The sequence below is a fragment of the Platichthys flesus genome, chromosome 6, assembly GCF_949316205.1.
Source record: "Platichthys flesus chromosome 6, fPlaFle2.1, whole genome shotgun sequence".
Lineage (NCBI taxonomy): Eukaryota > Metazoa > Chordata > Actinopteri > Pleuronectiformes > Pleuronectidae > Platichthys > Platichthys flesus.
In genome coordinates, this window is record NC_084950.1 from 27,628,271 (window position 1) to 27,642,845 (window position 14,575).

The 14,575-nt window shown below is 45.3% G+C and overlaps 1 protein-coding gene across 1 annotated transcript in view; it reads right to left on the bottom strand.

Annotated features, from left to right (window-relative positions):
• Positions 1–10,732: 10,732 nt before the first annotated feature.
• LOC133955115 (NT-3 growth factor receptor-like) overlaps positions 10,733–14,575 on the bottom strand; it is a 97,837-nt gene continuing 93,994 nt past the window's right edge. The window contains exon 18 of the mRNA XM_062389787.1: positions 10,733–12,947. Coding sequence (XP_062245771.1) covers positions 12,762–12,947 — 186 coding nt within the window. The 3' untranslated portion in view covers positions 10,733–12,761. The remainder of the gene's footprint in view (positions 12,948–14,575) is intronic.

The following is a 14,575-nucleotide window of genomic DNA, read 5'->3' on the forward strand; positions in this document are numbered from 1 at the left end:
GAAGAGGAAGGAGAAGCTGAACAAGTAACGTTCTGCCGCACTAATTAGCTTTAACTATAAGCTTTATCAAAAAGGAAGGTTTTGAGCCTACTCTTAAATTAACAGATGGTGTCTGCCTCCCGAACTGAAAGTGGTAGTTTATTCCACAGCAGAGGAGCTTGATGGCTAAAAGCTCTGGCTCCTACTCTACTTTTAGAGAATTTAGGGACGACAAGTAGGCCTAAATTCTGGAAGCGGAGTGCTCCCAGAATAATAAATGATTAACAATGACAATATGTGATAATAACAATAATATTAAATATTTCTGACCTTAAAACGTTTACGAATGTTACAACACTAATGTCATGTTTTCATTAGGACACTTTACTAGTGTTTTCCAATGCAAAAAAATCTGATCATTGTGTCAATACCTGAAAATGCATCTCTATTTACAGCTCAGAGAGTTTACTGTTGCTATGGCAACAGTAAACAACGTTAGCAGCTCTTAGCTAGCTTAGTTAAATCATCTGAACAATAATAACCCATAATATCACATTCGGCATATTAAAACAAAATCAAAAACGTTTTCTACTTTGTTTTGGACATGTCTCAAAAATGTAGCCTAGCCAGCCCCAGGCCAACGTTACTTACCATGTCTGCCTCCACTCGCTCATCATCATCGAGTCCTCCTCGCTCGTCTCCCGCGAGCGAGGAGGACCTGCTGCTTCTGGGCTGGTGAACCCGGCACCAAATAGGTCCGTCAGTTTGGCACAATTAGCAGCCTCCACCTCCAGAGACTTCAGCTTTTTTTTCCCGATCCTTCTCAGCGCCACCCGGGCGTTTTTAATTTTATTATCCATTTTAAGTTCTCTTTCTTAGCATTCGTTTCGATGTCTCACTATGGGATACGCCCCTCGCGTGATTCACAGAAGCACTTATTCCAATTCGCCAGCCCTGATAGGCTGGCAGTCGTGACGTCCACGTCAAGGTGCCCCACGTTAAATACGGTGGACGCGGCGTCACACGTCATTCAAACACCTCTTCTCGCTTCACGAACAAGCAATTTTCTAATCGGCGTTGATGCTAACTAGCTGCTGTCCACAGACCGGAGCTAACACCTCCATCGCCGGACGCTAGTGGAATAAACGCCGATACGACTGCCTTCACCATAGGTAGTTGCTTCTATTTGAATAGCTACACGGCACCGGGAGCCTGCGGTCACCACACTGCCTGCCACCGGAGCTAGCTAACAGCGACTATCATTCCAGATAATTCGCTCCCCTTTAGCACACCAAGCTAAATGGATCAAGCTGCAAAGCTTCCTTCCATCTCGCAACCAGGCGATGCCCATCGCACAAATAAAATATCGAGCATGGACACTCACCCGGTCTGCTCCGCGTGTCTCGGGCTTGAGACACGCGGAGCTGTCAGCAACTGTCAGCAACGCGAGCTTGTGTGCCGACTGCGCCCGCTTCACAGCGAAGAGTCTCCGCCGCCGACTAGCACGCCAAGCTAGAGTCTCTGAGAGGGACCCGATCCTTTCCAGTGCCACTACCGAGGAACCCCAACACGGTGTGGATGAGGAGGACGCTCCCGAATCAGAGATTCGGCGCTGGGGCTCCACGCTGGATTTGCTTGACCCGCTAACGGAGCCACCCCTCATGTTGGATTATGAGGAGGAGGATGAGTCCGACGGCGGGGATTGTCTGGTGTCGGACAGTGACAACGAGGATTATGAATCCTGCTTTGTCCCACCTTCACAGGCTCTCAGCTCTCCAAGCCCTGCAAAGGGCTTGGTTGGGACAATTACGCCCCAGGCCAGTGGCGATATGCACAATGTGTGTAAACGTGCCGCAGAGAGACTGAAGATTCCATGGCCCGCGGTCGAGGCGGAGGCCCCAAGGTCCCGCTACGAGGGGAAGAAATTACCCCAAGCAAAGAGAGCTGCGAGACAACTTCTCCCGGTGATCCCGGAACTCCTGGAGGAAGTTACCGCCTCATGGAAGCAGAACCCTTACTCCAGCAAGACCACCATTCAAGGTGCGTCTTCCTTGGATATTGAGGGAATGGATAAGCATGCCATGGCCCGCATGCCTCCCATGGAGCCCCAGGTGGCAGCACACCTTCATCCACGGCTGTCAGCTGCCTCATCCAGGGCCCCCACACTTCCCACGAAAGCCGATCGCTTCCAATCTGCCATGACTGAGCGAGCTTATAAAGCAGCGGCTTTGACGGTGAGGGCTCTCAACGTCACCTCCATGTTGTCAGCTTACCAAGCGGAGCTTTTTGACGACATAGCCGACATGCCCGAAAGTTCCGCGTGGGACGAGATCACAACAATCGCGGATATCTGCCTACGCGTCCAGCGATGCGCTGTACAGGCGGCAGGGAAGTGCATGTCGATGTTGGTGTTACAAGAGAGGACGAGATGGCTGAATCTGACCAATCTGTCCGATAGAGAAAAGGAGGACATCCTGGACATGCCTACTGTCCCCGAGGGTGTCTTCGGCTCCGCCCTCGCCTCAATGCAAAAGCGCTGTAAGGCGAAGAAAAAGGAGGATGAGGCGCTACAGCTCTGCCTTCCGAGGGAAACACCTGCCGCGGCGCCTTCGCCCCCCCGGCAGACTTTCGCTCAGGTTGCCTCTAGGAGCGCCACTCCTGCTTTCCGCATCCCGAAGCGCCCCAGGGCTCAACCGGGTGCGAACACCAACGGCCCCCCGGAAACGAAGCCCGCTTGGCCGAGAAAGCCCTTCTATTCCCCGTCAACCCAGGCTGCTCAACCGGGCCCGTCAACCAGTCAGCAGGCCAGGCGGAAGAAGAAGGCGACTTAGCGGTCAACCCCACAGTGAGTGGAGCTGCCACGCGTTCCCTGTTCACTGGCAGCCCAGCTATCCCGTGTGTTAGGGGAGAAATTACCCAGTGCCACCCATCCCTCTCGGCGACGCGTGGGCCCAGAGCTCAGTTCGTGCATCCTAGTAAAGAGGCGAAGAGACATGTTTCAGATGTGGGATTGTTCAACGCCACATCAATGTCTCACAAGCACGCACACAGAGTTTGTGTTAATAAAAAGTTTTCCAATGACGTATCCAGGCTCACAGCCGAGGGCGCAGGGTTGCAAAATCACAAAAACACAAAAACAAAACCAACGAAACACAGAGGTGCAGAGCACACTGTTGTTCCCCATAACACCACAAGGGGGAAGCAGCGTCCCACCTGTGGTGAAACATCCCGTTCCGCTCGCTCCGAGCCTATCAGACCGCGCATGCGCAGTGATACTCGGAGGTGCGCAGCTGGTACGGGCCCCCAAAGATCGTCTGTGTCAGACAGAGCTTCACTCCCCGCTTACTTTGAGGCTAGAGAGTTGGAAAGCATGCACAGCATCAGAATGGGTATTGAGAACACTGGCCAAAGGCTACAGGCTTCAATTCGCCACAATGCCCCCCCGTTTTCCCGGCCTCATCGCTTCCCGTGCGCAGGGAGAGTCGGCCCGGGTGTTACGGGAAGAAATATCAGCTCTATTAAACAAAAGAGCCATACGAATAGTGCCACACAGGCAGGGACTGGAGGGTTTCTATTCAAGGTATTTCCTGGTCCCAAAGAAAGGGGGGACCTCATTACGTCCCATCCTGGTCCTTTGCATTTTGAACTCGTATCTCAGGAGATACAAGTTTCGCATGCTGACACTCAAAGCTGATACGTTTGATCCGACCGGGGGACTGGTTCACATCAATCGATCTGAAAGACGCGTATTTTCACATTCCCATTTATCCTCCGCACAGGAAATATCTGAGGTTCGCTTTTCAGGACACAGTGTACGAGTACCTGGTACTCCCATCTGGCCTGTCACTGAGCCCAAGGGTGTTTGTGAAATGTGTCGACGCCGCTATAGCTCCTCTCAGGGAGCGGGGTATACGCGTGGCCACTTATCTGGACGACTGGCTGCTGCTGGCGCGCTCAGAGCAAGAGGCTGCGGCGCACACGAGCATTGTACTGACTCACCTAGCCGATCCCGGTTTTGTGGTGAACAGGGAAAAGAGTGCGTTAACGCCGAGACAGGCAATTGCCTTTCTGGGTCTCACGTTAAATTCACTGACCTACACGGCTCGCCTGTCAGCCGAGAGAGTGCACACTTTCAGGTCCACTCACTCTCATTTTGCCATAACACGTCAGGTCACGTACGGACTGTGCCTCAGGTTATTGGAACTGATGGCCTCAACAATATTGGCGGTGAGGCTGGGCAGGCTGTACATGAGAGAGTTTCAGCGCTGGGTGGCTTCTCTCAGACTGGATCCTGTGCGCCACATACGCCGGGTGCGCATGGGCACAATATCTGCCAGAAAAGTGGTCACACCGGACGCCAGGCTATCAGGCTGGGGCGGTGTGTTCGAGGGCCGATCCGCGAATGGGATGTGGAGCACGGATCTCAAACATGCCCATATAAATTATCTGGAGTTGATGGCAGTGTTTCTGACACTGAAACATTTTCTGCCGTTCCTCCGGGGACATCATGTGTTAGTGAGGACGGACAATACGACCACGGTGGCGTATATCAATCGTCAGGGGGTCTACGTTCTCTACAGTTACACACTCTTGCACGCAGACTGATATTGTGGGGCGAGGAGCATCTCCTCTCAGTGAGAGCGACCCACGTTTCTGGAATTCAGAATGTGGGTGCGGACCTTTTGTCCAGGGGAAATCCTCTCTACGCGGAGTGGAAACTTCACCCGGCTGTAGTAGCTCAGATTTGGTCACATTTCGGCCGCGCAACAGTGGATCTGTTTGCGTCGAGGTGGAACACACAGTGCCGCTGGGGCTGGATGCGTTCGCTCACGAGCGGCCGCGCGTCCCGCTTTACGCTTTTCCACCTCTGGCTCTGATTCCCCCGACACTGCTCAGGGTGCGGGAGAATCGTCTGTCACTAATTTTGATCGCTCCTCACTGGCCGTCCATGCACTGGCTGGCAGAAGTGAGACAGCTCACGAGCGGCCGCGCGTCCCGCTTTACGCTTTTCCACCTCTGGCTCTGATTCCCCCGACACTGCTCAGGGTGCGGGAGAATCGTCTGTCACTAATTTTGATCGCTCCTCACTGGCCGTCCATGCACTGGCTGGCAGAAGTGAGACAGCTCCTCCACGGTCACCCATGGCCTCTCCCGCTGCGCAGGGACCTGCTCTCCCAGGCGCGCGGACAGATATTTCACTCTCATCCGGAGCGCCTCACCATGTGGGCTTGGCCCGTGAGTGGTTTAATCTGAGCCTGACTGGATTATCACAGAATATTGTTAACACAATTCAGAATGCCAGAGCATCATCCACTAGGTCTCTTTATGACTGTAAGTGGAGGTTGTTTGAGGATTGGTGTGCTAAGGCACAGGAAATCCCTTTTCAATGTCCAGTTGGTACAGTCCTGTCCTTCCTGCAGGACTTGATTGATCAGAAGAGGGCATTTTCTACTGTCAAAGTTTACTTGGCAGCTATTTCTGCTTGCCATGTTGGATTTGATGGAAAACCAGTGGGCCAATACCCCCTGGTTTGTCATTTTATGAAGGGTGCACGGAGGTTGCTGCCCATGACTATGTCACTGTCATGGGATCTAGCAGTGGTGCTTGGAGCCCTCTCTAGTCATCCTTTTGAACCATTGGATAACGTGGACATGAAAACGTTATCCTTGAAGGTGGCTCTGTTATTGGCTTTGGCTACAGCTAAACGTGTAAGTGATATTCACGCTTTATCTGTACATCCAGCATGTATGCGGTTCACCCCAGGGAACCTTGGGGTGACGCTGAGACCGAATCCTGCATTTGTTCCAAAGGTTGTTAAACCATCCTCCCCAGTGGAACTGTCAGCTTTTCAGCCAACTCCCTATGGTTCTGCAGAGCAGCAGCGGTTACACATGCTGTGCCCTGTCCATGCCTTACACACATATGTGGAAAGAACAAGGAGCTTTCCACATATGTGGAAAGCTCCTTGTTGTTTGTGTCCTGGGCTCAGTTGTTTGTGTCCTGGGCTAAGCCCCAGTGGGGCAAACCTGTCACCAAACAAAGACTCTCTCACTGGATAGTAGATGCCATTGCATTGGCCTACTCCAGCTCAGGCCTTCAGGTTCTGACTGGTTTACGGGCACATTCTACTAGAGGTCTCGCGACCTCTTGGGCCCTGTTACAAGGGAGTCTCTATCCAAGACATCTGCGCTGCAGCTAGCTGGTCTTCTCCCCTCACATTTGCGAGGTACTACAGGTTGGATGTCACATCCCCTGGCCTGACCCACGCTGTCTTGAGCGTGGGCTCCAATGTGGATCTCACTTTTAAAGTGAGGGGGGGGCTGGCGGTCAGTCACAGAGATAAGCTTGTCTGGCAATACGGGAGTCTCCATATCCCTTAGTGCAGCGGTCGGCAACCTGCGGCTCCGGAGCCGCATGCGGCTCTTCAGCCCCTCTGCAGTGGCTCCCTGTGCAGTGCATGTTGTGCATATTTTTCGCGAACGATAAACTTAACGAATCAGTTCTTTCATATGATGAACGTGAGTTCACATTCATTTTTTAAATAATCATCGTATCAGGCCATCATGAAATACCAGGAGCGGGTGTGTGTGTGTGCGCGCTCCCAGATAGCGCTCCCAGATAGCCGACACACACACAAAGCCAGGGCTCCGCCCCCGGCTCTGAGCCCCGCTCACTCACTCAGAGAGACACAGTGAGATCGGAGCTTGTTCACGTGGAGCAGCCTCTCAGTGACTGACCGGCTGCTTCTCAACAGTGGAAACAGTGAAAACAACGAGTTTCTCTGGTCTCAGCTGATCAGAGATCAGCGCCTAAGCTTCTTGATCAGAGCAGAAGCTGCAGGTGGTTTGTACCGATCTGCAGTTTCTGTGTCGGCCTCCAGTCTGACCTGCTCTCACGTTTTGTTTTAATATTTCAGCAACTTAAATATGCGTCACATCCTATTACGTCCCGGCGCTCCCTCATGTCGCAAATCTATAGTTCCGACCCCCGGCCTCGGTAAACTAATCATGGATAAATACCAGAAAAGAAAAGTCTGGGAGGAAAATAGAGTTTAATTCTGCGTGGACAGATTAATTTGCTTTCACTCCCACCAATGCTGTCTTACATGCATGCTTGATATGTGGCGAGGAATTAGAAAACAATAAGAAATATAATGTTGAAAGATATTTCCAGAGCAAGCACACAGCATCTGCTGAAAATTACCAAGCTGGAGATGAGCAAAAAAAGCTGAGGTCTGTGTTTAATTTATTCCAAAGTAGGCCCACACATGTATTTTGTTCTCCAATTCATAAGAGTTTGGTGTTTTCCTATTTTGTAACAGGTAAAAATAGCAGTTAAATGTCAACAGTTTTTTTTATTGTCGTTTTATTATTTAATAAATGCAACAAACTATAGTTTTTATATATATTGTATAACTATATATATATAACTTTATAACCTGTGTTATCAAATATGTTGTGCGGCTCCAGAAAGATTTAATTTGGGGGAAGAGGGGGCGAAATGGCTCTTTCGATAGTAAAGGTTGCCTACCCCTGCCATAGTGAGACATCGAAACGAATGCTAAGAAAGAGAACTTTAGGTTACTTCCATAACCCCGGTTCTCTGAGTAGCATGATGTCTCACCAGACCGCCCTTCTTGCTACTGGGGTGAAGCGAGAAGAGGTGTGCTTGTTTTGAATGACGTGTGACGCCGCGTCCACCGTATTTAAGGTGCGGCACCTTGACGCGGACGGCACGACTGCCAGCCTATCAGGGCTGGCGAATTGGAATAAGTGCTTCTGTGAATACGCGCGAGGGGCGTATCCCATAGTGAGGCATCTCACTCATGCTACTCAGAGAACCAGGGTTACGAAAGTAACCTAAAGTTTCTGTCTCAGCAGCAGCCCTTCCCGCGACTCCCCCCACCAATGCCATGAGGTCCCGCCCCACCCTGGTTTGTGTTGTGATTGACAGCACTGTCAGGGCTCTCTGAGCCTGTCAGCCCATGATTGATTGACAATGACAAACAATAGACCAATAATATGTGTCGATGCTGGCAATACACCGTTAGCCCTCTGTAGCCAATTGGCCGGCCCAATTGGAGGGAATTTAGAGAGGAAGAAGAGAAAAAAAAAAAAAAACATAGCGGACCAGACCGGCCCATATTGGGTCAACGGCCTACCGGGACGATGCCCGGTATTCCAGATGGCCAGTCCACCCCTGGTAGAGAGTCTATACATATTCCGCTCAAACTAATAACACATCTCTTCTGACTATACCTTGAAAAAAAATTAATTATATAAGTTTAAATAAGAAATTTGGTAGCACTTAAATGGAGTTACTTTTAGCACTTTGCAGACAGAAGTACAATAGATGCCATAGCAGGGAACATCAATAAAATATCAATATTTTATGATAAAAGACGGTGCCTAACATAAATTGATAGTTATAAATGAATGGATATGTCACAGCTCCTTTGTGCCCCCCAGTGTTTTCCCCTTCCCTTGTACACTCCTGATCAAAATCTTAAGAACAGTTAAAAAATTGCATGAATTTGCATTTTGCACGGTTGGATCTTAGGAAGTAAGTAGAGCTTCAAAATGCAAAAAGAAGAAATGGGAACAAGAGACCAAAAGTTGTGAGCAGGCAATTTATTGAAAACAACAATTTAACTCAAATAGGCTGTTCATCAGCTGATCAAAAGTTTAACACCACAGCCTTTAAAAGCCTAAATCTGTGCAAAAATGTGGATTCCATGTCATTTCCTGTCAAGTAATCACACTGTGAAGATCTCTTGATGGCAAAGGCAAAAAAGCTCACCGTCTTTGAACGTGGTAGGATTGTTGAACTGCATAAACAAGGCCTCTCACAACGTGCCATCACTGCTGAGGTTGGACGCAGTGAGACAGTAATTTTCATTTCTTAACAGATCCTCAGGGTTATGGAACAAATAAAATCAAGTGGTAGACCCAAAAAAATCTCACCGTCGCTGAGCCGGAGGATCCGAATGGCTGTCCGTCAAGACACGGGACGATCCTCGTCCCAAATTAAGGCCATTACTGGTACTAACTGCAGTCCAATAACCATCATACGGCATCTGCAAAGGAAGGGCTTCAAAAATAAGGAACGTCTTCAAAGCCCACGTCTCCTTCAACGCCACAAAATTGCCTGTTTAGACTTTGCAAGGGAGCACCAAACATGGGACATTCAAAGGTGGAAGAAAGTTTTATTCTCTGACGAGAAAAAATGTAACCTTGATGGTCCTGATGGCTTCCAACGTTACTGGCATGACAAGGAGATGCCACCTGAGATGTTTTCTACGCGGCACAGGGGAGGGGGTGCCATCATGATCTGGGGTGCTTTTTCCTTCAATGGAACAATGGAGCTCCAGGTTGTGCAGGGGCGTCAAACAGCAGCTGGCTATGTGGAGATGTTGCAGCGGGCATCCCTCATGACTGAGGGCCCTCGTCTGTGTGGTAACGACTGGGTTTTTCAGCAGGACAACGCTCCGATTCACAATGCCCGTCTGACCAAGACTTTTTCCAGGAGAATAACATCACTCTTTTGGACCATCCTGTGTGTTCCCCTGATCTTAATCAAATTGAGAACATTTGGGGATGGATGACAAGTTTACAAAAATGGACTTCAGTTCCAGACAGTGGATGCCCTTCGTGAAGCCATCTTCACCACTTGGTACAACATTCGCACTAGCCTTTTGGAAACACTTGCATCAAGCATGCCAAAACAAATTTTTGAAGTGATCAACAATAATGATGGAGCTACTCATTACTGAGTCAGTTTTTGACACTTCTGTTTTAGGAGGGTTTTTTTTTTTTGAGCTGTGGTCTTAAACTTTTGATTAGCTGATGAACAGCCTACTTCAGTTAAACTGTTGTTTTTTCAATAAATTGCCTGCTCACAACTTTTGGTCTCTTGTTCCCATTTCTTCTTTTTGCATTTTGAAACTCTACTTAAAACCTTCCTAAGATTCAACAGTGCAAAATGCAAATTCATGCAATTTTTTAACTGGTCTTAAGTTTTTGATCAGGAGTGTATGTCTCCCCTCCGCAGGTGTGTGCCAGCTCCTTCTGATGACTCAGAGGCGGCGCGTCCAATGACAGCCTACCAACTTTTTCTCCGTGTGTCTCCAGCATTCAGGCATCACAGAACATATCCTTCTCCCTCCATCCTCAAACCTCATCCTCGACTCAGATACAGTCTGAGTCGAGGATACATACCGGTACATACAACTATCTGTACTGTGTGGTGTCCTCTGTTTTGTCTCTGCTCTGGGGTTGAAGACACTTAAACGTAACAGCTACATGTATGAACTTTAAATATTTCTACAAAAGAAAGATTATGGTAGAGATAAAGGAAACAGAAATGACAATTGTAATGATAGTGTCATTCCTGAATAATAGTAGTATATGTGATTAGGCCTATTGTACATCTAAGCAATCTAGTTGTAATCATAATTCACGATCAGCTGCCACCATGATCATCTATCATCAAGACTGAACTACTTAATGCATTTTTTTATATTCAAAGGTGTCAGATGTTGCAGTAGTAAACTGAGAGATTTAATCAAATGTTTAAGATAATAATCAGTAGTGACTTTGTTCTCTAAATAAGTCTTGTATTGTTTCCTGGAAAGTGCTTTAAGAAAAGACAACACAGCTATTCAAATATGATGAACTTTTAATAAGATACAATCATTCATCGAACCAGCTTAAAAGTTCACTACACCTTATCTGTTTAAAAATACATTATATAAATTGTCAAATTATTGTAATATTCATAAACAATAGTATGGAGACAAATATACAACACATAACAAAGACAGAGAGAGAATGGATAGGAATGACACAGACGTATTATTGTGTTACAATGATTTTAACATATTCAGCTTATATACTTTATTTGGAAAACATACTGCAGGAGATTGCACTGGAAAATGCAGTGTTCTGAACTCATTAGATTGTCCTCAAACATTGATCGAAATTTTTTTATTTTTACCATACCCATCGATAGCTAGCCCTCAGTTAACATCTGGATTTGTACTACTTTCTGAGGCTAACAAATGGGGTTTCCAAACATTCCTCCAGATAAATTATAGTGAATAATGTAACAGAGTTTTTAAATCGTGTTCACCTTGAACACTATTCGGAAATGTTTGATCATTCTGACATGCAGTATGTATACATACTGGCTACCCATGAAGTAGGGCTTTTCAGGTTGCGTCAACAAACATAGTGCGAACACTTTTTCTACACTATCTCCATTAAAGGAGCCGCACATAAATGACTAATCATATGAACCTGCAAACAGAGATTCTAATAAAGCCACCTGAGAACCATGCAGGTGAAACTAGCTTGGGGTCATAAAAAAAATCACAGTAAGAGAAACAATTTTTGTCTGTAGTGTGAAAGAAATGAAGTGAGCTGTTGCACTACTACCGTAGCTTATATGAGTTTCCTGTTCCAGCTAAAATTGTCATACCAGAATATGACCATTTGTTGAGGTTGGAGTTTTATCAGAAATCAGACACTTATAGTTACAGTAGTAATTTTATCATTCAGTAGGTCTTCAAAGGGCTTTGAAAAGAAAGAGACTGGTTTGTCCTCTGGGCAAGGTTACACCTTTGCTGTAAAAAAAATGTTGGTCCTATTTAATCCTGACATTGTGATTTTTATTTATACATGAACATATTATTCACTTAAAGCTCAATGTCAGACACAAGTATTTACAGATTTGGGACAAGTTTTTAGCGAATATGTTTATCCATACAATCTGCCCATACTGCAAAATATCACTCTTGATATTTTTCTAACCAATACAACTTTTATTTAAAATGTTTGGAGTTCAATGTTATAGCACAAAGACAGCAATAAAACGATAGTTTGACAGTGGCTTACACTTTGATTCCTCACAGCTTTTAGACATAGCTGATAAACCTCATTTCATTCAGCCTGTGTTTACTTTTAGAAAGATTACACATTTGTAAACATTATTATAGTCCATTTTTCCGCTCACTGCGAGTTTCATGCCTCAAGATGAGAGAGCTAGGATTTAAACACTGGAAACCTAAAGAATAAACAGATTTCAATCTGACCTAGTGTTTCTAATACTATCACTGCCAAAACAACAGCCAGTTAACTTAAAATCTTTCCTTTACTGGCCAGATTGTTTAACACGTATTATCATATTAAAAATACTTTCTGTGGCCAGATAAAAGAAAATGAAATCAGTTAACATATCTCAAGACGTATAGACTTACAGTAGAAACATTCTTTAACTTACAGGGTGTTTTTAATGAACACTTTCTGTTGTCATAAAGGTTTTGTTGCTCTTGTGTAGGATCTTATATTGATCCAATGTGGAACCAAGTTAAAATGCATATTTTTTAATGTCATCCTTAATGGTGATACGTTTGGTGCTACCCAATGATTGCATGTTTGATGCAATCCATACTACATAGTCAAATCCTTGTAATTCTTGTAATTTTTTTGAAAAGAGGCAAGACCTGACCAAACAAGTCCCGACCCAGTCATGGAAGGTAGGCCAAAGCCATTTGCTCTTGATTTACTATATATTGTAAGGCAGTGCTGTGCAATCCTGTTAATTCCAACCCAGCTAACTAGACATCACTCCACTTTAAGCAATTCCAATCTTCATAGGTTAGGTAATTGGATACATGGCAAATTGTGGCTCCAAATCAATCAATTTACCTCTGATCCAGTGTACTAGTTTCTAATAACGTAATTTGGATTGAATCCAAGCAGAAAAACTCCTTTTATCCTTTCCTATCCTAGTATATCCAGATAGACTGGTGTGGCCTTCATTAAAGTTATGAGCATCTTCTGAATGTCCTTAATGTTGAAGCGCTGTTGTGGCTCCCTCTGCCAGCAGCCCAGCATAATATCGTAGATTTCCTTGGGACACAGCCAGGGGCACTCAAGTGCCCTCCCCTGAGTAATACACTCTATTACCTGGGGAGACAAAGAGACACATGATTAACAAGATAGTGACTTGTCTTGTTTGAAAAAAGCTTTATTTTTGTGTACATAACATTTAAAGTCATATGTTGAAAACATATTCAGAATTACATCAAATGAAATGCCGCTGTGTTTTGTGAAATGTATTATTGATGTGGGGCTGTTCCTCAGAAGATATTGTGCATCATCCACTAACCAAAACGTTGGTGGTTCATTCCCCATATCTTCTATTAAGCATGCCAATACTTACCTTTGTCTTGTAAAATGCCGTTTCGTCAAATGTAATTGTGTGCCTGTACTTTGTGAAATTATGTCGTTTCATGAAATGCCTTTGTGTCGTTTTAAATGTTGCATTGTATTGTTTTCTGAAAATTGTCTGTCGAGGGTGGTGCAGGCCCAGAGCCAAGCATGGTAAACAATCTTTTCTAATGTTCCTTACACAGGGGGGGGTCAGAGGTCGTGTTGAGCTGCATTTCAAACCCTTAGTGATCGAGATGATGTATCTTTGTGATCTCCACACCACAACCACACACTGAAACTCGTTAAAATGGCAGTAACCGTTCTTTAATATGGGTAGTTGGTTTCTCTTTGCCCATGCACATTACAGATAAGGGAGGGGCACTATTTCCTTAATTAGATTTTTAGTTGTTAATCTTTGACTACTCTTTGATATTTATGTTTAAATATTTTTCCTTAGATAATATTATATGGCCTTATACTGTTGTGTTATGTTCTTGCTGTAGTTTGTGTTCAATGTCAGTATGTCTCACTCTATCCCCCTTTTGTGTTTGAGTGGCTTGATCAGCCACTATATATTTTATTACTTTTGAATGTGTAGCCTGTCCAAATTGCTCCAAATTGAACACTGCCCCTTTTTGGACCTTTAAAAACAAAAATGCCATGAATGAAGATATCTTGGTTAGGTAGATGGATAAGTTTTGGTTTGTAAAGTGTATTTTTATTAAATGTAGTTACATTCTGAGAAATGTGATTAGCTAAATGTGGTAACACTCAAAACAACTCAATCTGAGGAGGGCTTTTAAATGATCCTTGTGGTATTTTGACCAAAATATGTTACAGACATTTAATTAAGACCCCAATGAACCATATCAACTGTGGTTGGGCATACGATGGGTCCTTTAAGTTCCTTATCAGTTATGCCGCAGCTAACTTCCAGACACTGACTTCCGGACATAATGGTGCTCCGGCCACAGCTGTGTCCAGAGATGATATAAACTCTCCAGGTTAAACTGCCCTAATCAACTCCTGTCTCTCAGCTACCATCAGTTACAGTTTTCAGTGCTATTTTACGAAGCCACGTCAATATTGCCAATATTTTTGTCATTAAAGTTTTTTATTTATTCATGTATATAAAAACATACAATCAAACTCAAAAAACAACATTTATAACAGCATCAACAGACAGTATACCCATCATACAACCATATATACAAAGGCCTCCTACAAATCGATATTTTCTTTTTTTTCTTGAAACAACCAGAATGTACATCCAGCACCATGTCTACAAATTTTTCCATATGCCCTATCTACAAAAAAATACGGTCCCAGGCCCTCCTAAAATCTTCCTCTTCATCGTTCATTCTAGCCAACATGCGTTCATA